Below are 27713 nucleotides of genomic sequence, written 5' to 3' on the forward strand. Positions count from 1 at the left end.
GTATCCAGAATTATACATTTTCCCATAAATGCACAAATGTTTTATAAGTGAGTCTGTGTGGTAATTACATGCGTAAATGTAACTTATGTTCATATTTGTTGGTTCCAGTATACGCCCATGGTTGAAGTGACTGAAAAACCAAATTGGATTTTTTTTCAGCTTGTCGATTTCTGAAAAATTGGGCAAAAGTCTCTTAGTTACTTATCAAATTCTTGGGATCGTTAACAAATTCTCAATTCTCAGATAAAATTACTAAAGCTGACGTTGTGTTACCTGATTTTCCGTTTAGCTGCGTCAGGGTCATGTGCCCAAACTGAGCCAAGTGTTCGTTTTTCTGGATCATTTTCCCTTACTTTAAAATCATATGGCAGTTTAGTGAAGACAGGAGGCTCATCAACATCGATAACTTCAATGGTAACGGTGGAGATGCTCCTAGAACCACCAGATTTAAAATAGCGAAGATCAACTGTGGGATCTGTTGCTTCGATGTCAAACCTGTATTCTGCTACTTTTTCGAAGTCCAGGGGCTAGAAAAAAGATAAACAGATATTCTTCTTTTGTTGATGTCTAAGTAAACTTTGCACTGGCTATCTATACAAACTAAAGCTCTGTGTTGGCATTTTTGTTTGGAAATTCTAGCAAATTTCAAATTAACTACATTCTTGGGAAAGTGCTTACTGAACTTCTCTCTTTCATAACTAGGGTAGCTTGAGCAATTTCTGGTTTTAAATACATTTATTCAATATTCAATGTTCAGCAAAACTTCTCGGTTTAAATAATTTTATTTTTACAATTCTGTAGCTACAGGCTTCTGTCAGAAGCTGAGTTCTCTCCCCCTAAGCTGCATCAGCACTCATCCAAACTTGTTTAGCTCCTTTTTCTCGAAGGTGAGGGCCAGATTCTCCTCCTCCTGGCTGAGCTTTCTGTTCTGCAGTCATTCAAGGCAGATTTCCTAGCTGCACTGACTGACTGCTGGGACAGGTAGTGATGAACTGCATCCACTTGCTTATTTTTCTCATTGACTGATTGTAAAAGGCATCCCGTCATGGAAGGAAGGCCAGGAACGAGGGCAGGGAGAACAAGCCGAGCTCTCTGGTGTTTGAACGTTTGTATCCGTGTGCACTCTTGGCTGAGATTGTACGTGTGCTGTGAAATATGCAGTAGCTAATAGCAGCGGCTGTTTTTTTCATTTGAGTGGACACAGTAAATGGAAGTGATGGTGCTTATTTAGCAGTTGAAATTTTATCTCAAATGGTTGTATATTTATAATTTTGGTGTATGTGTGCGGCCCCTTGCATGGCACCGGGGTGAACTTTGCCCACTGTGTATTAAAAGATGAGCTGGTTCTTAGCAGCACAAACTCCAAAGGATCCTGCTACGCCTGGGGATCTCGTAGCGCTCGTCCTCACGGCGCCCGCTGCAGGCAATGTGATCTGCAAAGAACTGGCACTTCCCTGAAAGGATTGAGGGAAGAGCCACGTTTGGTGCGGGAAGCCTGCTCACACCTACTGTTACCACATCTCCACGCTTCACTGGAAGTATTGTAATATTTGGTGCTTTTTTTTCCATAAAGTTTTCTCCTCTTCTTGACAACTTTGCTAGTCTTAATAGTTAGAGGGAGCTTGGAAGTGAAAAGCACGTTCATGTCAATCAGAGTATTCCAGGAGATAATTTAGAGCTGATCCCCCACCCCTCCTTTTTTTTTTGGGGGGGCGGGAGGGGCTACTGTAAATCAGTGAAATCGATGCATGCTATGCAACACTCCGTGTAGTGCAGGAATGTCCCTTGGTACAAGTTAAGTTGGTCTGGGAATTAAAAAACAATGATAAAATGAAACAATGAAAAAAACGTGATAAAAGCTTTGGGGGAATCCAGGTCCTCTTATAGAGCTACCAGGAGGTAATTGGGAAGCTCTGAAATGCATTGAAGAAGGTAAGGAGACTGTAGCTAAGACTGGACCAAGTGCCTAGTTCTAAAGAACACTTTTAGAAGAGCGATCGGTTGGACTTATCATGTTTTCTGCTTTGTTTTCCCTTTGACTACAGAAGAGAAAGGTTCTTTGACTTGGTTGGAAGGTTAAACTGCTAAATTACTGACTTTTTAAAGCATGTGAATATCTGAAGCTTGAGAGGAGCCTGGTGTGCATAACCTGAACATCTGACTTAGTCTCCAGTGCCATTTTTGCAATAATTCAAGGTTTTCCCAGTACTGGTGGTTGAAGTGGGCTAGTACATCGCCAGCTGTTCTCATCATAGAGCTTACAGTTCAGGTTTTTCTGGAGAAGCGCATCTCATGTTGCGACTTCCATGCATTTCCATTTTTTCTATTCCTCATCCTAAGTGGAATCACTCTTGCTACAAATGGAAAAATAGTATAGTGATCTTTCTGTTCCTAGGGAGAGTACCTTCTTTGGCCTAATGATTCCTTCGTTTGTGAATGGATTTGCTACAATTTCAAAGGTGTCCCTGTAATCTCCTTTGACAAAGCTGTATTTCGTATTTCTATGTTGTGGTTCATCAACATCTTCCACTTTGACTCTGCCAACTTCTCCTTCTACTGAAACGTTTTCAGGAACTTTAAAGTGAAATGACGCTGTTTAAAAACAAACAAACAAACAAAAAAAAAAAAGACATGAAAGTGTTGAACTTAGTTAAAAATTGTTCTTGGTTTTCAGGTGTACAAAACAATATTTCCTTGAGAATTCAGTTATCTGTCTTTACAGACTGTACTTTTGATGTATTTTTTATAAATGTCTAATTCTCAACATTGTCAAGATTTTGTACAAAGTGATGAAGTCAGTATCAATCTTTTTCTGATCTAGGAGTGCATCAGCTGGGTAATGTAGGGAGGGCCGAAATACAGAAGACCCTCTGAATATGTGAGATTCTTTTGTCCATTTTAAAGAAATGTAAAATTGTCATGAGTTCTGATAAAAATTTGTTTTAATTGTGTCAACACTTGCTTTCCAACTGATACACCACTTGCATTATACTTACGGTGTTTAAATACTGGGAAGTTGTCATTGATGTCAGTTAAAGTGATAATGACTGTAGCAGTGCTTGACTCCCCAGAAGACCCAGGAGCATCTTTTGCTTTAACAATAATTTCATATGTTGATTGATTCTCTCTGTCTAAATCAGCCCTGGTTGTAAAAATCACACCTTTAAAAAAATAACATTGCATATGATTAGATTTTGTAGGATGTCTGACATCTCTTAATTTTGATACCTAATTTTTGCTTTACGCCACACATTTGGCTTTAAGTAGCATTTTAACAATGATGTTTTTCTAATGCCAGAAATACTAGAAATATTTCTATATGATGGTATATTTGAGAGCTTTTGTACAATACATTCCTTTAAATTGATCTAAGCATAGTTAATTCTAACAATACCTAAACTTGGTCCCTCTAGCACTTAGAAAGTTTGTCTGACCACTGCTTTACCTGAGCTAGTTGCTTCAGAGAACCAGTATGCTTTCTGCTTACAGGAGACGTTGACATTATTTTTAAGCTTAAAGAAGACAGGCTTAAAGAAGAAAGTTTAGGGACAAGAAGTGTTAAATTATTTATTATAAAACAGAAAACCACATTTCATAATCAAACCAATAAAATGCACTTCAGTTTGTATGTAATGACCTGCTCCAGGTCTCAACTAATTTAGGAAGCTGGTAACTCTGCCCTCCTAAGTCCAGGGCTGCAAAGCTGTAGTCACAGGAGTGATATCCATGCCAAACTGAAAATGTAAACATAAATTAGCTCCTAATCTGTCTCTTCCTCAGTGGGGAAAAAACGACTTTTTATCTTCTCATTTAGTTCATGGCACCCAATATCCTGACTTTATTAGTTCATTTCCAGATGCAGACAGTGGCAGTATGAGGGAAGAATCTTTCTAAATTACAATCAATAACTGATTTTGTAACTTATTCTCCATCTTGTCCAGAAAGAAAAAAGCTTAAAACTGTGTTTCCTTAAAAGCATAAGATAGAAGTTTGACATTTGCATATTTGACCTACCGTTATCATCAACTGAGAAATATTCCTCTCCTTTAATGACTTGGTAGGTAACCGTGGCATGACCTGTAACTGTTGGGTCATCAGCATCTACAGCTGTCACTTTGGTGACCGAGGTTCCTAGAAAAGGTTTACCCAACAGTATGTTTAGCGCAAATTCTGCTCTTCAATCAGGGTCATGAAGGGAAATGAGTGAATGAAGAACGTACCTACTGGTGACATTTCTGGGACAGATCCATTGAATACCTTTTGTACAAACACAGGGACGTTGTCATTAATGTCATAAACCTTGATAATAAATTTAGATGGTGGTTCCAGTGATTGATTGTTTCTTCTGTCAATAATGAGAGCTGTCAGCTCATACTCTGCTTTTTTTTCTCTGTCTAGCCTCTCAAATGCGTATACATCACCACTGTCTTCTTCCACTTTGAAGATGATGTTGGCATATTCACCCTCAAGAATATACTTAGCATTGTTGTTCCTTACACTTGACATGATCTGGAAGGCATAATTCAAAGAGATGAAAGTGAGCTTTGGCATCTGGATGAAAAACAGTTTTTACTAGATGGTGCACATAGTCATGACCTCTGGCAGATTCAGTTTGAGACCAGAGTAGTCACCAAGAATTCTGGGGGCTGCTGGAGTATTCCTGAGCAAACAGCTACTTCACTGCATCCTCTATCTAGGTCTGTAGGATGAAGCTTGGATCTAAACTGAAACTTGCGTGCTTATATACCAAGAATTTTTCTTTTTTGATTATATCTCACAGTTCCTTAAAGATATAAATTGTTCATGCGGTTAAAGATACAAATTGTTAACCTCATTGTGATATTCAAGTGCTGCCCTGTTCCGTTTGAGCCATTTTTGCTTGCAAGTAACCCTCAAAACACAGCAGAGAGTCTGCCTAGGTTTCACTGAATTACGGTATCATATGCATATTCCCAGCTGTTGCCATTATTCAGCATTACTGTGCATTACTTAGCATTTAGCAGAACTCCTACAGCTTTCTTGCAAGTAGTCACATGTAGTTCCGTTATGATCAGTCTCTTAGGATTATGCTTATGACAACAAGATTAAATTTCCACCTCCTGGAGTTTAAATTTTAAGATTTTATGCAATGAAAAAAGCTATGGAGTAAAAAGAATAGACATTAATCAGATTTAAATGTAATCTAATCCAATTCCAAATGATCTTGCACATTATTTTATTTGATCTGGAGGTAATCTGATGATTCTTCCATTTCTGTGCTTTGACCCATCTCAGTACACTGATAGCAGGTCTAAACCACATTTTTCTCTGCACTATATTAACATTCTTATTTCTAGTCTTCTGTTACTGATGTTATCATAAATTGCAGCTGTTTGTTATTCAGGATTTGATTTATCCTGTAGTTGTCATTTACTGTTGAATATCCTTTCATTTGGGCTTTCTATTTTGAAATACATCTTTGAGATTTTCTTCCCTCATTCTGCATACGTAATCATGCTTTTGGCTGCTGGGGCTGCTGAAGAAGAGCTTACACTCTGGAGAGGTAACATGAGAAATAACCCTGCCTTTGTCTCAAAGATGGGAGTGTAGTCTTTGCCTTCTTTCTCAGTTTTTATTTACTTATTCAGTGTAAAAGAGGCAGACTTTGAAGACTGCCATTGCTAAAGCTGAGGATGAACCTACAAAGGAAAGCATCCGGGGTCACGAAAGATAAAAGCAAAACGTATCAGCGTATTCCTGCAGCTCTCGCTCAGGTCTGCCATGCTGCTGTGGCCTTCCTAAAGGGTTTAGCGCGTGCACGGTCCTGCAAGTGCAGCGCGCTGAACGCAGACGTTGCAGAAGTAACCAGAAGCGTTCCTCTGCCGAAAGACCACAGAGCACAGCGCAGAGCAAACTACTCTTATTTAGGGCAGCTCCAGGAATAGAAGCGTTCTCCTCGATCTCCTACTGAACTGGTCTGAGCAGGAACAGCGATACCCTGTGTTAGCGGAGGGTGCCCTGCGGCCTCTTTCCTCTCTCGTGCTTTCTGCCAGTGAACAGCACTGATCCGGAAAGGCCTGTTTCACTTTACCGAGACAGCCTTGACAGATGCTGCTTGTTGTACACGGGAGGAAAAAGTACAACTGCATTTATCTGAGAACTGTCAGACTAGTTCAATTTGAAAGACTAGATTGGAGGAACTTTGTCTGGTGGTGTGCAGTTAATCATAGGATTTTATGAGTGCTGCCCTGGAGAAAATGAGTTTGCAAGCAGGTCAATGCTCATTACTTTTTTTTTTTTTTTTTTTTTTTAACAATTAATTGCTTTTGCTTTGTGAAACAAAGCTATTCAGTTGTGTAAGATATCTCCTAAACATAGCAGTTTTGGTTTGTATCCAAACTGAGAGATATAAACTATGTTTTTTAAAGCAGGTGAACCAGCAAATAAACAAATACTCCATGTATTGAATTTTCAGAACCAGAGAATGCTTCATTCCTTGAAAACTGTGGGAAAAGTGACAGTAATTCCAGTAGGAATAAAGATAGACCAATTCTAGTTTTTTATTTACCCGCTACTTATTTCTGCATATATAAAGTTCACTGCACTTCTGTTATGTTTTATTTAACGTCTCTATTTTCATCATTACAGTTTGACACCTTGATGAGTAAAGGGACAAAAGAAACTGAAAACCTTTTGGTAGATACAGATAGCCAACAGACAGTCTCGAGAGGCTGTAACATTAGAACCGTCTCTCTTAATTTCATGTAATACTCTTAGTGCTCTTAAAACACGAAGGAATGTGCATGAAAGGTCATGATGAATGGTACTTTCTATTAGACTTGCAGTGAGGACAGGTGTGTAGTTAGAGGATGCAGATTCAGTGCACAATAAAATAGCTAATTGAATACTGATAATGAAAGTATAATCCTTAAATATATTCTGAATTGAGTAATATGCAGACAGTTGTAATTCCCCTCCCTTCTCTTTTAGGCAGCAGCCTGTGGATACGTAGGACAGCTGTTTATCACGACGGTCCCGGGGGGGGGGGGGGTAACTGCCCCTGAGCTCGGTCAGACAGCCTGCCTGCGGGGTCATTGCTGAATCGCAGCCAGCAACACTGAGTCAGGTTAAGTTAAAATACTAAATACTGTGTTTTTCCTAGTGAGACTCTTGATAAGGATTGGGAAATTTTCCCTGGTGGAACTTCAGGGGATGGCCATTTCCAGCATGTGGTGATATGAGAAGCTAGGAGTTCAATGATTTCTCCAAGTGGAATAGGATACGCCTTTGCGACCTTTTACTACTTACAGTATCTGTGTGTTCTTTAGGTGATGCATATGATATGCACAGATTAGAAAATAAAATAAATAATGACAGTCAAATAAATAAGTCAAATAAAAGCTGTACTTTTATATCCCCTCTCATTTGAGTGTCTTGAATTTCAACATATACAAAAAAGTCCACAAATAAAGCATCTCTTATTCAGATTACTCCTCATTTTTTCAATCTACAGAGATTTATATCTGCTATTTCAAATGAAATGCAGAAGCATGAAACTGCAATTATACATGAAGCATTTCAGAGCTTTATTGTTGTTAAAAATGAGGTACAAGTTCAGTAACTGTATATGTCATTTTAAGGGGCAACTGTGGCACTGAAGCACGATGGACAGATTTTGGGAGGAAGACGATGTTTTCAGGAAATATACAATAGTGCTTCTTGGTGGAGTAAAAAGTGCCTTGAATATTGTGTGGGAGAAATTTTGTTGTAATTATTGTGTCAGTCTACTCAGGTTACAGATTTTAAATGTTTTAAACAGAGCTGCTTTTGATTTTGAGTAAAATATAAACTATATTATCTATTAATTGAGGAACTACTTCCTGGTGTTAACTTTTCCAGTAAAAGGAAGCATTAAATCAAAATTTATGAACATAATGCTGACACGAGGTCATATCTGAAAAATATATTTTTTTTAACTAAAAGGCTTTAGCCAAATCCACAGGCAATGTAAAATGCAGAGGTGATATCTATTAGCTGATCTCCCAAATGTTTGAAAGACAGAATCTTGAGCTGCCTGAAAAGTATTGCCGTACATCAGCTTCCAGATTTCCTCCTGGCTTTACACCGGCATGCAGTGCAACTGTCCTTCACTTTGGATGCTCCATACTTGCCATTCTCCTAAATTCATTTGTATTCTTCCAAAGAGTTCTAATCCCCTTGACATCACTCTTGATTTATTCTGTCTCTGTATTCTTAACACTGTAACATGTTATTAAGTCCCATTTCTATTTCCTTGTTTTCCTTCTGTTCTGCCTAAAATGCCTACAAGGGGCACTGTTCAAGACACTCATTTGCTGTCTGCATTTCTAACTATTCATTGCCAAAAGACTGTTATTTACCTTTCCAACATGGTGTGGTAATGGTGTATCAATCTCTTCTTTGATATGCATTTGGTTCCATATCCAGGCTCTTTTAAGTCGTTTATGACTGGTATTGTTTGAAGAAGAAAAGTTTTGTTTTGTTTTCTGACCTTCTTTATAGGCAAATGCTGGAGCCAAGAACAATGAGAAAAGTAGAATAAGACTCTTCATCTTCTTCTGTAACCTAGAAAGTATGATAAAATATGAAAACTACGTAAATAACAACAGAATCGCATTAATCAGAGAGAGCACACATTGAGCAAATAGACTTTCCTTCTAGAGGAAATTTGATTACTTTTTATACTTTTTCTTCTGATCAGATTGGAAATATCAAGCTTCTTCCTTGCACAGAACCATTTTAACCAGATGATATGACAACTGTAAAAAAGAAAAAAAAAGACCTAAGAAACTTTGAATTAGGCAAAAAAAGCAAGTTCTTAAAACTGTCATTAAACCCCTGCATCTCCATGAACTACCATAATTAATCAGAAGTGAAGATCCAGTAGCAAAGATGACCATTGTGCATCATGGAAAACCCTACAGAGAGCAGCCATGAGAAGCAACTCTGTGGCTGAGCCAGATCAAAGTTTATGTTAACTCAACTTGAAATCGTATGTTCCAGCCTGACAGAACAAAATGCAATGTTTTGACTTTCCCTGACACAAAATATACTTTAATCAATATCTTCATATGGAAAGTATTGATTTAGAATAAACCCTGTTTTTGATGGGAAAAAATGATTCATGTGAAATTTTCAATCAATTCCAAGTACAGTGTAGAAAATTATCTTGCTCAGAGAGCTCGTTTATTGATTTAATTATTTCTCTTTTGAAAAGTGTGAAGACACATATAAAGTTCCTTTATCCCTTATTCTCAGGTTCTACCATATATAAAATGATCATTCCTGAAATTATTCTCAGCGAAACCATTTTTTAAATCATATGTTAATATTAGCAAACTTTAGATCTAGCTCCTATATCAGATTGGGAAGTTCATTTAATGTAGCAAAGCTGATTAATTTTCTTTCTAAATTTTCCTTTTGGAATATAAAGCACTGTGAAGGAACTTTAACATTCAAATAATCAGACTTTAAATTACACATAAATTACTTTCCATTAGCTTTTAGGAGCTGTCAGCATGTACATCAAAGATGAAACAGTTCATTGCTATAGAGCTAAGTTGACATCACACAATTTGCTAGATGTAAGATTAAATTAATATTTTGGGCAGGAAGGTGGTGAGATATTTCCAAAATTGCTCTTTGGTAACGAGGCAATCAGTGTTATCCTATGGTGCAGCATCATTATCAGTAAAAAAGATCGTATTACAACATACATGAAATGTTGTTTTCCTTTCCATTTCTCCTGTGTACATTTCCTGTTTGTGAATGTGCAGGAAATAGCTAAGTAAAATAGTTTTGAAGCTGCTTTATAGTAGCTAAGCTGTGTTTTATGCAGTTTTTTGGATTTATGTAAATCTTTTGACTCATATCGGGGTTTTTTTTTGGTATTCCGTGTAGTTACTTGGACTTTGAATTTTTTGCAGGAAAATGAGTGCGCTTTAGTTGTTGTGCGTTGTTTCGTTGGGGTATGTGAGCCTTTTACACCTGGAAAGCGTAAGACATGGAGCATGAGTCTGTTGTTGTGATCACTTCAGTTTGTCTTTTATCCATAAAATTACGAAGCAGGGTAACCAAAGAAAAAGACAGTTGGTTAATGTCAGCTAGTAAGGTTTTGAAAATATGTTCAAAAGTAATTTCTTTTTGTTGCAGTGGTACAATGGGGATCTCAGGTATTGCTGTGGTGAAGTGATTAGCTGGGAAAACTGAAGGCAGTATTGCACACTTAAATTGCAATTCACTTCTCTGTAACTGATACATTTAAGAACACGTTTGCAGAAAGCGTTATTAATTTAAAAAGTCAAATCTCCATTAAAGCATGCTGGTGTCAATATAGATTAGAGAGGATGTAAGGAGAAGCTTTATGTCTTCCAGATCATCTGTTTGCAGAAATGACTCTCTTGTCCTTAACGCTCAGTTCCGGGCCTGTCCCAGCTGCTGTCCGCCTCCCTGGGGTTCTTCTGCCGCTGGTGCTGAGAATGAGAGACAGAAACTCCAGGGCCTCTGGTATCCTGATGTAGAGGAACTACTTATTAGAAATGCAAGGCTCAGATTCATAAGGAGCGTACGATTATCTGTCTAGGAGCTCTGGGACTGAGGAAATACCCTGATTACTCCAAAGGATCCGCTGAGCAAACGCAAGCTCTCCTTCGAGGAGGTGGCCTGTGTGTGTTTCACAGTTCAGGCCTTGTTTGAAAGGCCGGCTGTTAATACAGAAGGCATTTGTGAGAAGACTAAGATGTCTCTTGGTCATATCGGTGATAACCGCTGGGTATTATGGTAATATCCCCAGCCCCTCTTGGGGATATGCCCTCTGCATTAGTCTGAATCTTCTTAAATAGATGTACGTTCCAGCTGAAACTTAAGCTATCTCTTTCAGTCGCAGATCCATCGTCGTAGTCTCAGATTTTAAGGTGGTTTCACTTCCTTCAAGAGCTCGTTAATGGAGTCTCTGTTGGTGCTTTCCAGTTTCTTTGGGAAGTTAGAAGTTCCTTTATGAGCAATTTGGTGGAGTTGAGGTCTGCCCCTTGGTGTGCAATGTAGGTCAAACATAGACTGAGACAGAAGAGCCTCTTGCGAAAAATGCTGTCTGCTTAATCTTTGGCATTTTTCTGAATTTTTCATTTGGATGCACACTAGAGGGCTTTGCATGCCAGCCTTTTCGGGAATATTTGGTTAGAGTGGCTCCATAGGACAGTCTGACTCTGAGAAGAGTTACCGCATTATACTGTGAGTTTTCCATTCTGCAGTGGGAAGTCTCCCTAACTGCTGAGTCAGTAGTTGAATTTGTCACGGTATTTAAGAATATCCTTCTCTGGCAGCACGCACAAACACTTCAGAAGCAGGATCCTGCAGAACAGTAGCTGGATAAGGGCACTGCCTCGGTTTGAAGGCCACGTTCTGTGGATGTTGCCTCCTGACAGGCTGTACTAATGTCTGTCTTTTTCTGGCCATGACAGTTTTCTCTTCCAGCAGATCTCATTTGAAATGCCAGAGGTAGTAGCAGAAGGGAGAGATCCCTGTGCCTGAGCAGGGGAACGAATTCCTGCAGAGTCGGAAGTGACAAAGTTTATGATGGGTGACAGGTGAACGACATGCAGGGCTTTTCAGTTCGTTTCGTGCCCACCGTGGGCAGCCAGGACTGAGAAGAGGAAATCAGATGCACCTTTTCAAGCAATGCCTCCCGTGGCCAAATGCAGCAGAGACGCGTGCCGTGGCTGCCGCGCGGTTCCTTCCCACGCGTGGCTGTTCCCGGTATGCCCCCGTGACGTCCCGTCACTGGTCTGCCTTGACGTACGTGCGCTGGCTGCCTGGCTGGCTCTAACTGATTAGACCAATAGCTCAAACCTCTTTTTTTCAATTCAAGTAGGGATCACGATGTTCCTTAAAGATAGCAGGGGAATGGTTTATTCAAATAGCTAAGTTTCTTGCTATGCTCTTAAATTTTCTTTCAGCAGGTGATGATTTTTCCACCAACATATTATTCATTTTAAGTGTTGAGTTATTTTAGCAAATAACTCTTGGTCTTCAGGGTGCCACAGACAGTTAACTGAGAGATTTTGTTATTCAAACTGATTTATGAGGCACATAACTCATATCATGTAGTTTCTTCTTGCAGATAGGGAATAATTATTAGAATTGTTTCAGAGAGAAGTACAGACAATGCTGTATGAATTAAAAGTTTGTATTTCACAAGTTCTTTTGGTAACTGTAAAATTGATAAGCAGCAAATACACGAGGAGTCCGTTTGGTGAAAAGTATTTGATGAAAAATTCAAATGAACTTTTGCTAACTTTTTTGTGGTGTTTGCCTCATACCTGGTGGACTTCTCACTTCAAAAATATATATTAATGCTTATATGAGATTAATTTAGTTAGTAATGACACTTTTTCTATGCTTGCGTGTTAAATAAAAGTGTAAACCAGGTTTCTGTATGGAGGCTTTGGAAAATGAGTAGATAATTGTGGTTGAAATGGGGTATTTTTCTGGTTGATCAGACTAAAATCTTACTTCTAAGTAGATTTCTGTCTTAAGATCTTCCTTACCACTATTTCTAGCTTGCCTGGACTCAGTTGCAGATATTGGGAAAAAAAATCTCTAAGATTAATATAATATTTTAGTCTTATATATCAGATCGTATGTATCAGAAAAGCAGTAGGTATTTCCTGATACATTTTAAAAGATTTTTGCCAGTATTTTTCAGGTAATTTGCATGCCTGATTGTGAGAAAAGCTGGAAATTAAACTGATTATTTTTGCTTATGGTTTCGCGGTTGGAATCTGAACGAATGTGAATGAAAATTAAAAGCTCCATGCAAAAACGTCTGGGCCGAGGCCGGGGCGTTTCTGCACGCGGCCTGCCGCCCCCGCCGGGCTCTGCGCCCTCCCCGCCTGCCGAGCGCAGGCGCCAGGGCTGCCTTGCAGAGCTGCTAAGAGGTTAGTTGTAGCGCCTGTCAGGGTAAATGCAATAGAGCACGCGTACACGTGTGTTGCTGCTTTGATGCTCTCCTGAGAGAGCAGAGTCTCGCAGGAAAAATGATGATTTATTGGACCTGAAATATTGCACCTTTTTTCACTGACCTGAAGGCAGATGTCCAAGGGATCTGCACTGAGTATCTTCTGCGGACTTGCTACTTTCAAGCCTAAGAAAACCTTCTTGTCAAAATCTTTGTCGGGAAAGTGGAATTTGTAGGTGTTTAGTTTAGATTAATACCTGAACTTACTTACTAAGCTTACTTACTGCTAGTCTGAACTTACTATCTCAACTATTTTCTTACTGTCTTCCCCCCTCCTCTCTGCTGCTCCCACCCCAATATTCCTGAGTAGCTCCAAGCAGAGAATCCCGTTGAGGTTGCACTGGATTAAACCTTATGACACAGAGTAGCCAACACTTCTGAATTGGATATTTTTCCAGAAACAGATACATTTTACTTTGATACACAATCCAAACTCCTCCAAAATTGCTATGCCTGATGAAGCCATGCTGGATTTAATCTGAGAGCAGAATCTGACCCAGTGTCAACTAACCAAACAACACTGCCTTATAGAACCCTCAGTTTTCTAATTCTATAATCTATATCGTCTATATATCATATTTTCTATCATCTATATCATATATAAGACCAAGGGTAAATATGTGAATGCAATAAGCAGTGAGAAATAGAAAGGTAGGCTACCAAGCACATGAGATGGATACATTTTTTTCTTTGCAGTGCGTGTAGCTTAATGCACATTTAGCTTGCTTTGCAGCGGGAGCATGTTAGCACAGCCCTTTGGTTAGCAGGCAAAAAAGGTCATTAGAAGAAGATACTCATAGCAATACTTTATGCTGTTACTCCTTTTTTTCAGGGTAGCTGAATGGCTGTACAAATTGTTAATAGTGAATTGATGAAGCCTCTTCAGTTCTCTGTGAAAAGTCCTGCAGGCAGATAAAAAGCTATATTCCCTTCAAACAGGACATTTGAAACACGGAGGACTGAAATGTCTTTGCCGTCTCCTAACAGCGGAGCAGGGTCAGATGTCACAACAGAATCTCAGATTTTGTTCTCCCAGTTTCTTCATCTGGCAATTAGACAACATTGCTTGAACCAGCTTCTAACAAACCCTGAGGAAAAAGGCAGCAAAGTACTAGAGTAGGTATAGTTGTTACCTGCACAGCTGTTCTGGTTGGCATCTGAGTTGCAAAAACGTGATCCTCCTTTGCTCCCTTGAGCTCACATAGGTCAGAATAGTTGAGGGCGTACAGTGAGTTCAGTGAGAAATGGGACCTAGGGTAGATCTTCAAACTCTAGTAACTTCACTTTAAAAAAGGTTGTCCGAGTAAATTGTGCAACATTTGATTTGAAGCAATGTGGGGTTTTTTTGCATTCTCAGATATAATATTTTTTCAGATGGGTACTCAGTGTTTCTCTCGTTTTTTATTAAAGCTCTCCTGTCATAGGTTCTCAACAATGTCCAACAATTCATTTTAAAATAGATCTTTCCTAAGAACAATGTGCTGCTTTGAGTTTTCCAGATTATTGAATTAAACGTGCATTGTGCATGGCTATCTGGCATTATATTTTTGATTGTTCTTATGTCAACTTTTTGCATTTGAGAAGTAGTTTCTACTGGTAACTAAACCATCTGGAGTGCAAATGCCTACCTGAAAATTGATTATAAAATTACATTTATATGCATGATAGTATTTTTGAGTAAATAGCCACTTTGATTAAACAGTCTGGAGTGCAAATGCCTACCTGAGAACTGATTATAAAATGACTTTCTGTATTCATGATAGTAGCTTAGAATAAACAGTCACTTCAATAGTATCTTAACTATATTTGTTACTCAAAAAAAAAGTCACTCGTGATTGTGGGAGCACTGCTGTGTGCATTTGGCGCTGATCAGATGTTAATGCAGCACTGTGTATCAGTATACATCTTTTGGCTCCTTATATTTTTCTGTTGTCTAAAATACAGAACTGGTTAAAAATTGAGGGGAAGCCAGCGTGATTTTTTTTTTAAAAAAAGAAACAAAACCACCCTCCAATCTACTAAGTGAAAATGCTAAAGGCAGGTGAGAAGCAGTAGTAAAAACTACGCAAATGACCTCCTACAGCTTCCAGACTTCCCTGCTTGCATTTTAGCAACTGTCTTGCCAAACCCAGGATTAAAGGACTGCAGTAAATAGTAAGAGAAGAATATAAGAAAAGACTGAGTGAGTCACACAGGCAAATGTGAACTGAAAGTAACAACTGTATGGTTGAAGAGGACATTATCTGTAAACAGAACGATCTTAGAGAAATGAGTGAGGAAAAAAGTTATAAGAGGTCATGAAGATCTCTCTTGTTCCTTGCTGAGAGGCTTTTATGGGAAAGGAAAGTACAGATTTGCAAACACACTGTTTATTAGAAGATGCTTCATCATATATCTGAAGGAAAAACAAGACAAGGGCAAAGTCAGGTGTAGGATCTGATCTTATGTCGATACGTTCTCCTGACATCACTGTATTTTTTATTTGCATCAGTAGTGCGATGCATTAACACTGATAGATTAACAAAAATAAAAATGTTAGTGTGTGTGCGAAGGGAATAGCCTACAGCAGGCTTTGCTTATTTTGATTTATGAACAGTGCAGTACTACTGAGGCAGTCAGCTGTCACGGTAAGCCAGAAAGATTGTGTTTCATGTTCTTGTCCGCCTTGGCTGGACTTTCTCCTTAGGCGTATGCGAGTCTGTTCAGACAGTTGCGTCTGTCTCTCGGCCAGCCCGTCGCTGTAGAGCTGCTGCCGTGGAGGAGGAGCGAGGTGCTCCGGGCTGGGACAGGACCTCATTGCGTTTTGCCTATAGCTCTTTGCTGTGAGGAGGTGAGGAATATGCTGCTGTGGACAAACAGCTGGTAGCAGGTAGAGCAAACCACAAGGGAATTTTTACCATAAGCTATCTCTTACTGATACTTGGACCATAATCCCTAATATGTCTAAAATCCAGATAAGTCTTTTCCTTTTCTTTCTTTTTTTTTTTTTTTTTTTTTTTTAATTGAATAGGAGCTTGAAAATTCCTTGCGCAGCTCTGGGTCTGACCCGTTATTTAGAGGTATGACCTTCAGGACAAACAGGAAAATGATTTTGGTGTTGGTGCTACTTCAACTCAAACACTGATTCTTACAGAACTGACATTTGAGAGGAGGCTGATAACCGTATCAACAGGATTATAACATTTACTGTTACATACTGCAGTATGCGAGACTTAATCACACTGGTCTCTGTCTCACTCAGGCTCACAAAAATCCTTCACTGACAAAGGCAGGTTCTGCTGAGCGAGTTCAGAGCCAGGTCTGCTGGACAATCAGGCACCAGGGCCCAGGATCTCAAAGGCAGGAGGACATTTAACTTCTATTGATTTCTCTTTGTTTCTGGTTAATGTTGTCTTAATGTGTATTTTCAAAAAACACACAAAAACATGTTCAGCTTATCTATCTACATAACACACATACCAGCTGGGAAGCTGATCTGAAGCTGTTTTGCTCCAAGGGGCCTAGCAGCAGAGGTCTAGCATAGGTGGGGTGTTCCTTGTAGAAGTAAGAATAAGGCATTGGTGCTCCCTTTACACTAGCAGACTGCATGATTTCTCTCTCGGTATAGTCAGTCAAATTTACTTTTGCCTAACTCCATCAATTTATTTGTTTCAGTTATTTCTGATTTTGATATCTATTAAAATTCAGCAAAACTTTCTCCAACAATACTTTTTTTCTGGGAAAATGTGGACAAAACGAGCTGATAGATGGTGTGTTGCCTTGCATGCTTTAGGGAATGCCAGTGCCACTGCTGGGGCGAGCGTACACCTCCTGCAACTCCAGCGACACATCTGCCAGCCTCGCATGGATGTCTGGTGTCACTTTAGATACCTCAGGGGTCTGAAACACTTCTGTTTGTGGAAATGAACCCCATACATGATCTCAACAAATGTGAGCATATTTCTATGTACTTGTATGCATGTACATATGTATGAAAATACACAATGTCCATGTAGATCAGAGGGAGCCGAGAGTTTTTTTTTATGGAGCACACAAAAAATCTTACATGGGAAAGTTAGTAAACCAAAAGCTGAATACTATTTCTGAGACTCGTATATACAAACTTATGCCTATTCAATCTTTAATGAAATCATTTTTCTATCCATCTATGGTAGCCTGTTTTTTTCCTAAGTTTATTGCTTGAAAATCTGATAACTGAGAAGCAAATTCAATACATGTTTTAGCTACTAAGCTGATCTCTTTGTGGACGTAGAGGAAGCCTCATATTTGGACAAGATAAACTGATATTTCTTGAATCACTTCTGCTGTTGAAATGACAGTACAGATTAATTGCACTAGTGTTGTTTCCTGTGGTGAGGATGACATATATGTGATGCAGGCAGAACAATACTTCAAAATCATGTAAATAAGCAGTGAGAGCACTGACTAGTTTTTCCTTTTCTCACGAGATCAGTTAGGTACTGTAACTGTGGCTTTAATGGGTTACTAGTTTCCCTTTATGAGCGCCCTGGTACATCTAGCAAGTAATCCACCAGTCTTGGTGAAACTGTCGGCCTTCTGCCTCTCCCAGGAGGCAAATACTCATGAAGGTCTGTTAGAGCCACGCTGCATCGTTAGGTGAGTTTAAAGAGTCTTCCTCATTTCATGCTCTCAGCATGCAGATCATGTATCATGCCAGGTGCAGAGTCAGTGTCTTTACTCAGTTTTCATGATAATATTTGTCATTGCAGAGGCTGAAGAGATACTCAAGAGCTGATGATAACCAATTTGAAACTGAGCAGATACAGAACGTGAAGCAATCAAATACTTCTGTTCTGGTTCTGATGAAGCGTTCCCACTCTGCACGTGCTACCGCAGTGATACAGTGCCTTAGTACAGACGCCTTCCCTGAAGTGACCCCACGTTGGGTTAGAGTGCTCTAAAGAAGGAGCAAGTGTTATTATCCAGTCTTTCCATGCATAAAGTCTTTAACTTCAGATACAAACATGTCAGTGTGAAATATAAGAAGGGATAAATGGACGTAAGCACAGGGCCTAGTTTAAGTGTTCAAAATAAGTCCAGCTGCTGAAAACTTTTGAAGCTTGTTTGTGATTAAACAGAAAATTATTAATTCAATTTGTGACACTTTTTCATAGCAAACAAATATATTATCATAAACAGAAGATTTTGGCTTTCTCTTAGGAGCTGATTGCATGGCCAGTGTTGAGTTTAAGGTCACATGCTACTCCTGTATCTCCACACAGCTTCTGTGACTTGGTTGCACATATGTGAGGGTTGAAAACCAAGGAGCAGAACTGTTCTAGTACTTAATGAGTATGCTCAGCCACACAAGTGGAGTTTGGGTTTTGATACAGAATATACCCAAACATCATCATGTCATGTAGATCTCTGCTTTGTTGATTTAGAGGATTCATTTTCTTTTTTCTTTTTTCTTTTTTTAATCAGCCAGCTCGTAGGACCTATGACTGATAAAATCTTTTTGCTCTCTAGGTGTTCAGGTGTTTTAGGAGTGAAACTAACAACCATAGAAAATTTGCTCTTGGCCACAAGTGTTTTGATGGCAGTTGCCAGATGCTGTTGAAATGTGAGCTATGTTTTTAGATTTACTTTGTATTAAACACAGTCCTTCTGTTCTGAAGTGATCTAATAAGGTAAGTGGAATAAAGCCAGAAAGTACAGTTTGGAACAGCAGACATTCATTTCAGTGATGATCTTGCACTTAGGTGCACTCTTTCCTAAGAACAGTCTAACCGATGTCAGCAAGTTTCTGATGATCTCCATAATGCTCAAAAGATTTTGTGTCTTCCACTCACACCCTGAGTGCTGGCATTAGACTGCTAGACAAATTCCCAAGCCTGGAAACAGCTTGAAGATCTCTTATTCCTTTCAATGACTTTTGTGTTAAAACCCAGCAATTTTGTGGATTCTTTTAAAATCTCTTTCTTTTGGTGATAGTGAGAGAAAAAGCCCAGATATTGCCATCATTTGATAGGAGAAGGTTTTCATCTGGCAATCTCACCTTATCTAGTATTCCCTATGCAATGCGTATTAGTTGACAGTAGAATTATTGTAAATATTACATAGATGGACGTAGTTTTTAACTTGCACCTCTACATCTAGCTAAGCGTGTAATGACAAGGACCCTAGCCAAAATATTGCGGGAATCTCTTCCCTTGGAAAGGTATGTGTTATTATTATGCACACAGTGTGCTTTTTGTGTTTTTTTTTTATGTGACTTTTTTCTTTTGTTTTTATATTAATGCCTTTTAACCATAATTTAGTCTGCCACCCTGCGGGAGCATACTGGGTGGTCTTCATCACCCTTTTCCTCGGGGAAGGCTTCTCAGCTGGAGGATGGCATTTCTAGGCAGAATCAAAGAGACAGAACGCTCCTTCAGAAAGAGCAGTAGCTTAATGCTCTGAGAACTTGGTGCTGTCTGTCCGGGTGATAAATATTTGGGCTTTGGTCTCTTTCAGTTGTTTCTGTTGGAGCTGTCTTGCTTTACAAAGATAACTAAATATTCATTTTGTACAGTGGATCTTGAGTCTTTGGTGCTGCCTGAAGTGGATGTACATACAGCCTCTTTCTTTCTTTTTTCTTAGCCATGTAACATTTGTTTAGCCCCAAGTGTGATAGCTGCAGCAGGAGAGACTGGGCAGAGATGCCAGTGTCTCAGCGTTGAGTTTTCCCCATCCTCAGCAAGGGGCTGGGCACTCAGACATGTTGTCTGATTTTTGGGTGGAGGTTAGATGGAGAAGGGCACAATGGAATCCTCAAAACGTTATCTGGCTCACCCCAGTGCCGAAGTGGGACACTTCTGGTGTATTGGAGGTGTTATCTACAAGATTTCTCAAGCATCTCTGATCAGAAACTTTGTTTCCTACAAAATATTTTGTGTACATTTCAGACTTGGTCTGTTCTGATACTGTCCCCTGGTTTGCTGTGCTGTGCATAGAGAGATTAGCTAAGGCTACCACTGAATGTTTAAGAGATTGTCCAAGCTGAAGCAAAATAAGGTGCACTGTGAGAATAATGTATTATAGAGCCTTTTCCACTCCTCCTTCATTTCCAGATAAAGCCTTAGTATCAGAGAGGCTTCCTAGCACAGAGCTCTGACTGACTAGCTTTGATTAAGGGAAAGTCCCCATTCTTTGAGGAACTGCGTGCAATAAATATATATATATTAAAAAAAACCACAATGAAGCTGTGTTTACAGCAGATAAGATTTTTTTTTTGACATTTTCCTTCAACAAAAGCTCATGGAAAAAAAAGGACAATCTGACTAACACAAGCATCGTGCATAGGTCACAGTAATTGATATTTATTGCACTAATGGTTATCTGAGTCAGAGAAAACATGTTTAACTGTATGTGTGTTCTAATTCCTTCGTCCGAATTATTCTAGTGGGTAGCTAAATGCTTTAGTGTTTCTCCAAAATTAATTTTATGGTAGATAAAGAAAACATGCAAGCATACATAAATCTCTTGCTTTCTGGCTGGCCAAGAGGTTAAAAAGCAGGGTGTGTCTGGATATACTTTGCTACATATTTAGTATCAGTATTTTTCTCCCCTTTTAAATGTCCAATTCAAATGTCAGTTCATTCTTCTCTATTTCCTGCCCTTATTCAGCTAGACTTCCAGACCAGGCTTAATTAACTTTAAGCCCTTTTTTGCCCACCCCTATAGTTAGAGTCTTTTCCTGGAACATTTCCATTGTTATAATGTCCATGTGTTTGAGATGATACAAATGATATTATTATTACTACTCTTACGAATTTACCATGAGCCTTTCAGTATTTTTACTTAGAGCTTAGCTCTTGCAGTTGGAAAAATCTCAATTTCAAACCAAAATAAAACTAGAGAAGCAAATTTCCAGCTTACAGCGCTGATAAAGAGAAGCTGAAAAGCCTGAAAATTCAAATTTCAAAAAGGGGAGGCCTAAAAAGAGGGGGAAAGGTGTTTTCAGAGCTAGACTTTTTTCCTGTATGCCCTTGTTTCCATGTTGGAATGACCATAATTTAACATGGTCTTGTGTTTTGCTGCATGGCTGTGCATTGGCTTAAGCTGGTCCTTAATCTGATGAATTTTACAACCCCCATCCCAATGCAATGGGGGGAAAAATATAGGGAGAGCTTGGTTCTTGGAACAGATTACAACCACAGCAGGTGCTAGTGCAAAATAAAGAAATCACTGTGGGAGCGACCTTGTCTCAGGCCGGGCTGCGCTGTTGCACCCGGGAGGTAAGGAGCCTTTCCCGGTGAGGGACGTGAGTGCTGGGCTCTCTCTGGGCTGCCCGACCCGGGAGGAACCCTGCTCGTGGTCTGGCTTCTCCGGCAGGCGCCCGGGAGGAGGCGGCAGCAGCCCGGCGCGCCGGGCGCTCCGCGCCGTCTCGCTGCCGCCGGCGGCCCCCAACGCCGCTCTGCTGCGCCGCCTCAGAAGGCCATGGCTTTAACCTGACGGTCTGGGAAGCTGTTATCTGCAGCAGGTCTGCACTTCGCGGGTTTGCTACCTGTATCTGAAACACAGCTGGAGGTATTTGTTAAGCTGAGATGGAAAGTTTTATTCTCCTTAGCGAGTGGCTGCATGAATGGAACATGCATTTGTCCCGCAGCTCGTATTTTCATTTCAACCACTGAAAACCCGTTTCTTGTACAAATGAAGTCTTTCTCTTCATTTAAGGAAGCCCCAAATCAATCCGTTTAAGGTGAGTAATGTAGTTCACCATTTCCTAGCAGGAAAATAATGAAATATATTCTAAGGAGAAACGTGCCCCTTTCTTTCTGTTAGAAACTAAAGTCTCTTCAGGTGCTGTTACTTGAGGATGCAACCATACTAACCATAAATGTTTACCAAGACCTCTGCTGGCAAATCTAGTATAGAAAGTGAGTGTGTTAAATGGTGTTACAGATAGTAGACCTGTGTAGTAGCTTTGTCACTGTCTAGCTCCCATGTTGCCTTTGTAAAATGAACCCATCCCTGCTTGTTGTGTTCTCTCCTTTCTGCCCTTGCTTCTCAGTTTCCATAGTGGATATGTATTTTGGCTGTGATACATTAGTGACCTGGATGACCCTAAAATACACATATTTGTTTATTCCTTGATGATAGCATAAAACCCTCTAACTTCAAAAGAGCTGAACAAGTAGACAATATATACTATTTCATTCTAGGCTTTGATTCATAGATTCTGTGGTGAAAAACAGTCTGGCACCTTATTAGGAGTATTAATTAGTTAGTGAGTTAGCAGTTAAGTAAGTATTAAGATTAGTTAGTTGATCAGTAGTATTGATTATTTGCCCTAACATGAGTAAACTGACTCTACTGTAGACAAATCTTGTGTATCTGAAAGATAATGACAATAAAAGCCAATAAGATACTGCGAATCTCCTCTGAATCCAGGTCTTGACTAGAGCAGGGTGGGGGGGAAGGAAATAGTCCACAAAAAGATTAGAGCAGCTAATCTAAAACTGTGCCAGTGGAGAATCTGCCCGTGAAGCTGACCCTAACACCAAACAATTCCAGTCAATGGCAGGATTTCCTATCGTTTGCTTCAGAGCAGCATTCGGCCCTTAGTCACTTTAGGCGGTGTGTGTTAAGGTAAGCTTTGCACTACTAAAGGGTTTGCAGAGCACAAATTCGTAACAGATAGCGTCATGAAAGGAAATGAAAAGGCAGACAGATCCTAGCAAAGCATCTCCTTACTTGGAAACTCGGACAAAGGCAGCAGAAGTAGTTCAACTATATTCTCCAGACATACTGTGGAAGTCAAATTTCCCGTTATGCGTAATAAGGACTCGGGCCTGTGTGTGCTACGCAGATAACTCACCTCTGCACCCTGCAGTCTTCTCCAGGTGTGAGGGGGACCACTCTAGATGTTGCAGGTGGACTTGGGACGCAAGGAAGGTGCAGAGAGATGGTGGGGGATGAATGCAGCGAGGGCAAAGCCGGAAGGGCTAGTGTTCGCTTGTGTAGACTGAGGGTGGACTTTTTAAAAGAATGTGTAATAGAAGTAAAGGGCTCTTTCTCCTACAGTTTTGGCACAGAATAGTGGTGAAATCTCACCGGAACAGGAGGGTTTTGATGACAACTAGACTGGGATAAGAAAATTGACCTCTTTGGATTTTGGAACTTGAAGAAAAACCCTGCTGAATTTGAAAGGTTTCAGCTTCTGGACTACCTCTTAACTGATGCTGCTCTTTAACTCCTTGCACTTCAGATGATAATGTAGGAGCGCAAAAATATTCTCCATTGGGAAAGCTGCCCTTATGACTTCTGAAGCGTGTCTCAGGTGACCCCGCTTGTCTGTCCTCTGAAAGATCAGGCGTTTTTCACTATAGACTCTGGGTCCTTTCATGGACCCTGTGTTGGTAACACAGGCCCTAGATTTTTAAAGGAGTTTTACTATCTCTCTCATGCCAGAATATTTGTCTGGAGAAGAGTCTACTGAAGTGTCCATCTTCCTACTTGCCTCTTACCAGTTTGTTGATTATAAGTCTAGTTTTAGTTTATTGATTATACTTGGATATACTCAGAGGACCAAAACTGAAGTAGATAGCATGAACACCTAAAATAAATGGAGACCTTTCTCCTCTGCACTGTCCCCCTCTTTGTCCAGCCCTGAAATACACAGAGCATTTGAAAATTTCCAGTTCTTGTGAATGTCTGTGGGTTTTAACTGAACGCCTAAGAGCACTGGGCCCCAGATCATTGCTTTGCCAGCCTGACAGATATGTATGGCAGTGTACGTACAGAACAGACTCCAGGCAAAACCAGCATCTATCTCAGAAGTATATTACAGAGCGAGCTTACATAAAATATTCAGCAAAAGCCTACCTTCAGAATATAGGTAGTTTTATGTTTCTTGACAAATTTGAAATTCAGATCAAGATGAGTGAAGCTCATGTTCTTATTGAATGAAAGGGCTAATTTATATCCCTGTATTTAAGAACCTTAAATATGATCTTGACAAATTTTTATACAATTGCTTGTGTTTTGAAACCAGACTCTTGCAGAAGAGGAGAAAGGTGGAACGTGTACGGATCAGTAATGTGCATTAGTTTTGCACACCCTTACTGCCAGCGTTAGTGGTGTTAGCGGGGTTCGGGGATCACGGTGGTGCCCGCAGCGGATGCCGCGCGGCGCGGCTGGGAGCAGGCCCAGGAGCAGGATGCCTCGCGGTTCCCGGCTGTTGCAAAGGCGGCTCCTGATCCTGATCGGTCCGTGGCACCGTGGTGTCTGCCCGCTGCCCGTGTTTGCAGCGGGAAGGGACCAGGGCGGCCGCTCAGGCAGGGCAGGAGTATGAACTGAAGGCAGCAGCTGAACCAAGCAAACTCCTCCTCCTCATGGGCCAAACTAGCACCCGGCTCTGGATTTTGCTAAGGTCTGTTCTCCTAGTTCAAATCCTGCTGAGCTTTTCAGAGGCGTGCGTGGGGAATTGTGTGTACAGCTTCTCCTTAGTTCCTGGGAGCTGAGCATCTCTTTTTGTCCTAGCAAATCTCCATCTCCTGGGGGCTGGATATGTTTCCAGTTTACACAACTAATCACTGTCTGCTATAATCTAGGGTAGATGGGAAATAGCCTTACGAATTCTAAACCTGGAGGGATTTCTTTTTGATTTTTAAACCCCAAAGAATAACAAAAGGAAAGGCATTTATTTAAAAAGTGCACTGAAACATTTTCATATCCAACAAATTTCTCACAAAGAAAGAACATCTCTTTTTTTTCTTACTTTGTGCTAACATTTGAACCTCTGAGTTAAACTTCTAGAATTCAAGTTAAAATCAGAATTATGAGCACATGGCAAAAAAATCCATGAAGATACCTTAAAAAAGTTCGGCTGTTAGAAATAATCAATTATTTCTATCTGTGAACTTCTGATTTTTTAGAAAATATAGGGCCTTAGCTGGCCTGATTTAAACCTGTCAGTCTATAGACATGTAACCTGATGAGATAAAAGATTTTTTTTTTATTTTTGTTCGAAATATTAATTGAAATATGGATGTATGGATATGCAGTGCAGTCCTTTGTTCTGTAAGAGCTGTAAATCAGACAAGCTTCTAAACCGTAACCAGCAATTTCTACCTATATCCTGTTTTCGGTCCTGTTCCACTCAACAAAGGCAGGATGTGAAACAACCTGTTCTTTCTTTTGGCAGTAAAACTGTTAACTGTTTAAATGGAACTTTCTCTGCTTACGCGCTCTCTTCAGCATTGAACCCTGTATCTAGCCCTCTGCCAGCTACAGATCACTGAAAGACATGTAGCTAAATTATGGCATAATTTCAGTGTTAGCATGTGTTGTAAAATGTTTGGGAAACAGTTCTTGTAGTTTTTGTATTATCTTATCTTATAGAGCTGAGCACTGGGAAGTATTTCTTGTTACCATGCAGTAGCGCTCCCAAAAATAAACCCCAGCTTTGTGGACAGGGTGGGAACGATTTGTTGATTGAGTTTATCTGTTGCTTTCCAATTCATTTGCTTTATCGTTTCTAGCTTCGCATACTGAATTAATCTTCTCCTGCTGGTCACCTTTTATTTAAGGATAGAAGACAGCTTCTGGAGGTACCTCAGATAAATTGCAAATCAGCGTTTCTGGGATTTGTTTCTGGTATATTGGTTGTTGTGACAGGGCGCGAATTAACCTAAGATGAGAAGCTTTTTTAAATCACTGGAGTATCCTTGCTTTTGTCTCATATTTTTTCCTATCATGAACATCTATAATACCAAATGCTTTTACAAATGTGAATATAATGGTTTACAGTCAAAGGAGGCAGGAATACATTGATTAACTATACCTTTGTTAACTGCAGTAGCAACCAACTTTTAATGCTGATTTTCTCACAGAAATTCATCTTCTTCCATATCTTTTTTCCTTGCATTTCTTTCTTTCCTTTATCTTTATTATGGCCTGACAGCCAGCACAGTGAGGTACTGTGCATGCTGACAGTCCCACTGCTGGAGAATAGAGCTCTAACAGAAGTAGCAGCATCAGTTCATCTCTTATGCATAAATGCTTTGTCTCTGCAAGCTGTACAGCAAACTTGTTAGCTCAGGGACTTGCTATGCTATATTTAGAACAAGATAAAAGCCTTTTCAACCAACTTCTTGCATCAAGCCACTGCTTATAAACTACCTTGTCAGAAAAAATGGGGCTTTTTTTGGACCACTGAGAATGAGAAATTTCTAAAATAAATATTGCGAGTCTTCTACTGCAGGGGCTGTAAAACCTGGCTGTCGGGTTTAGACTCTGGGGCACCTGAGCCATTTTGAATATGAGACTTAGGAGACCAAGTCACTGAGGTGTTTTTGAAAGCTCTACATCCAAGACGTAAGCAATTCTCTTAGCAAGCGAGATATGCCAGAGGTGGCTAGTGCTTATGAGGGCTTCCACCTCTCCTGGCATTGGTCACAGTTAGGCCAAAGCACTTTTGAGAGGAATACCAATGACCTACGCAACCCTTCCTTTTCTAGAACGTGTGGCATCAAATCTTAGCACAGCATATACCTGCTCCCTGAAAATAGTACTAAGCCTGCTATGTCCACACTGCAAGTGAAATAGTTGTATAAGGGGTTTACAGGTGCAATTTGGAATATATTTGGAATATTGCAGGTGCAATTTGGAATATTTCTGCCCCTTTTCCGTTGTGAATGTACACTGGCAACATAATATGAGTATTACGAACTAGAACTGCAAAAAAGAATGATTATTAAAGCATAAAATGTCTCTTATTTTAAACAATCTGGGAGCATCATGGTATAGCCCAAGAGAGCCAGAGATTTCCACCTCCAGAGTAAATTGTGAGCAGTTCTGCTGTTGTCTGCACTTGATTTGGTTTATGTGCCAGCAGTACTGGGCCCAAAGGATGCTGTGGATTTATCTGAAATTCATAGCCTGTCCAGTGGTATTTCTGAAGTTAAGACATTAGAAGAGATTTTTGGTGGAGGTAAAAATCTTTGAAAATAACTTCACAGCTGAAGAACAGCAAATACTGTCTATCGCTTACCTGAGTCAGAGCTGGTGGAGCTTCAGCTTGTTCCAGATTTGGCAAACTAAAACCAACAGTATCCCGAAATGTTAAGCAGTACACAGAAAATGAAGAACAAATAGAAAAATCCACTTCTCTCTTCGTTAAGCAATACTGGGAGTGTTCGCCTCTCCAGTCTCCAAGGTTTTCCAGCTGGGAGTCAGCCTTTTCCCATCCTGCATCCCGGCATCCTGTTATTGTTCCAAGTTTCAGTAATACAGTGAGAAAAGGGAGTGGAGGAAGCAAGATAAACTTAGCCTTATTATTGCTATGCCTACTTATTTGTTGCTCACTCTAATGAGATAGCTGAATAAAAGGAAACTGACTCTACAAGAAACACAGAAGTTGGTATGTTACTTAGTTTCTTTTTTGTAAAGAGTCTAAGTTTTAGGAATTGTCAAAAATCTGAAGCTGGTTCTTTAAATAGTGTTTGATACTTGATCAGCGCAGACTTTGCCTGTTTCGCAAAAACAGGAATTTTTTAAAGTAGTTTGGAAATATCCTCTCTGTAAGAATTTTATACCAGTAAGCAAAAAAGCTAGAGCCCTCAGGTGGATGAGATTGGAGTTCCTGTACAGCTCCGTCAGTGCTGAATAAGAAAATGAAATTTATCTGTGTTTTTCACAGATAAAATTATGACCCCACAAACAAGACACTGGA

At 39.9% G+C, this 27713-nt stretch overlaps 1 protein-coding gene across 3 annotated transcripts in view; it reads right to left on the reverse strand.

Annotated features, from left to right (window-relative positions):
* The window catches only part of CDH5 (cadherin 5), a 33795-nt gene extending 6575 nt beyond the window's left edge, over window positions 1-27220 (reverse strand). Inside the window, exons 1-8 of one of the 3 annotated variants that reach the window (XM_062586337.1) lie at window positions 27033-27220; window positions 8695-8777; window positions 8379-8583; window positions 4221-4509; window positions 4015-4131; window positions 2997-3161; window positions 2405-2592; window positions 274-527 (exon numbers count right to left, since the gene is read on the reverse strand). In XM_062586337.1, the coding sequence (XP_062442321.1) occupies window positions 274-527; window positions 2405-2592; window positions 2997-3161; window positions 4015-4131; window positions 4221-4509; window positions 8379-8570 (1205 nt within the window). In that variant the 5' untranslated portion in view covers window positions 8571-8583; window positions 8695-8777; window positions 27033-27220. Of the gene's footprint in view, window positions 1-273; window positions 528-2404; window positions 2593-2996; window positions 3162-4014; window positions 4132-4220; window positions 4510-8378; window positions 8610-8694; window positions 8778-27032 lie in introns of all 3 variants that reach the window. The other 2 variants (XM_062586340.1, XM_062586339.1) reach the window with 2 other exon arrangements.
* Window positions 27221-27713: the final 493 nt, after the last annotated feature.

The sequence above is a fragment of the Rhea pennata genome, chromosome 13 (assembly GCF_028389875.1).
Source record: "Rhea pennata isolate bPtePen1 chromosome 13, bPtePen1.pri, whole genome shotgun sequence".
Lineage (NCBI taxonomy): Eukaryota > Metazoa > Chordata > Aves > Rheiformes > Rheidae > Rhea > Rhea pennata.